The 1,400-nt window shown below is 38.3% G+C and overlaps 1 protein-coding gene across 6 annotated transcripts in view; it reads right to left on the bottom strand.

Moving 5' to 3' along the window:
* LOC110459789 (protein kinase C iota type-like) overlaps positions 1-1,400 on the bottom strand; it is a 50,871-nt gene that overhangs the window by 9,105 nt on the left and 40,366 nt on the right. For all 6 annotated transcript variants that reach the window (XM_021512227.1, XM_021512229.1, XM_021512230.1 and 3 more), the window contains one exon: positions 552-757. In XM_021512227.1, the coding sequence (XP_021367902.1) occupies positions 552-757 (206 nt within the window). The remainder of the gene's footprint in view (positions 1-551; positions 758-1,400) is intronic.

The following is a 1,400-nucleotide window of genomic DNA, read 5'->3' as shown; positions in this document are numbered from 1 at the left end:
AGTAACACCAGTGACAGATGGGGTTGAAGGTGTTAGTAACACCAGTGACAGATGGGGTTGAAGGTGTTAGTAACACCAGTGACAGATGGGGTTGAAGGTGTTAGTAACACCAGTGACAGATGGGGTTGAAGGTGTTAGTAACACCAGCTTTCCTACCAGTTATTGTTGCTTTTTTAACACACCTCAGACTAAATATTCTGTTGATAAATGAGATTATGGCTACTACTCAATATAGATGTTTGGATTTTATCTTCTCATTTAAAACTGATTCCAGCAAAGACAGGTCTTAACTAGTGATGAGTCTGAAGTGTAATTTATAGAGTAAATCTACAATGATGTGTCTGATGTGTAATTTATAAAGTAAATCTACAAAGATGAGTCTGAAGTGTAATTTATAGAATAAATCTACAATGATGAGTCTGAAGTGGTATTTATAGAGTGAATCTACAATGATGAGTCTGATGTGTAATTTAAAGAGTAAATCTACAATGATGAGTCTGAAGTGGTATTTATAGAGTGAATCTACAATGATGAAACGCATGTGTACTTACTGATCGTCAGGTGTGAGGCGAACCGGCTCATCGGTAAATGCCGTGTCGAAGTGCTCAAGGTCACGGTCAGATTTAAGCTGGGGTTTGTATGGGGGAGGGATCTGTTTCTGCTCCAGGGACTCCCAGCTTATTGAGCGGTAGAACGGGTGTGACTGGATATCAGAGAAGCCGGTCTGGGGGTGACATCCTAAGCGCTCCACGGGGTTCTGTGGGGACAAAGGTCAAGGTCAATCACTTTACGACAGCGTTTCATACATAAGCAAGTCAATATAACTCAAAGTGACTTATAGATACTTAGGTTCGGGTGCTAGAAATTTTGAAAATAAATGTGAAACATTTTGGAAGCTGTGAAATTTGTATGCATGCACATTTCCTATAATGACATGTATGGTACTGTGTAACAATAGTATCGGAAACCATCCCTAGAATCTGATCATTTAGAATTTACATAATTAATCATTTCAAGGAACAAAATCAAAAGACAGACATATAAAATGTTACTACATAATTTCTTCATTATAGTCAAAAAAAGCACCAGCACAAATTACACAGGTTTTTATGGTAATTATTTCTGTAATCAGACATCAGAAATAACCATAGGAACCTTTTGTCCGACTAGACATACAGCTGAACAATGACTGCCCTAAACATAACCACATAATACAGCTGAACAATGACTGCCCTAAACATAACAACACGATACAGCTGAACAGTGACTGCCCTTAACATAACAGCACAATACAGCTGAACAGTGACTGCCCTAAACATAACCACATAATACAGCTGAACAATGACTGCCCTAAACATAACCACATAATACAGCTGAACAGTGACTGCCCTAAACATAAC

Source organism: Mizuhopecten yessoensis, unplaced genomic scaffold (genome assembly GCF_002113885.1).
Source record: "Mizuhopecten yessoensis strain PY_sf001 unplaced genomic scaffold, ASM211388v2 scaffold10225, whole genome shotgun sequence".
NCBI classification, from domain to species: domain Eukaryota; kingdom Metazoa; phylum Mollusca; class Bivalvia; order Pectinida; family Pectinidae; genus Mizuhopecten; species Mizuhopecten yessoensis.
The sequence above is the reverse complement of the archived record's forward strand: the minus strand, read 5'-3'. Positions and strand labels throughout refer to the sequence as shown.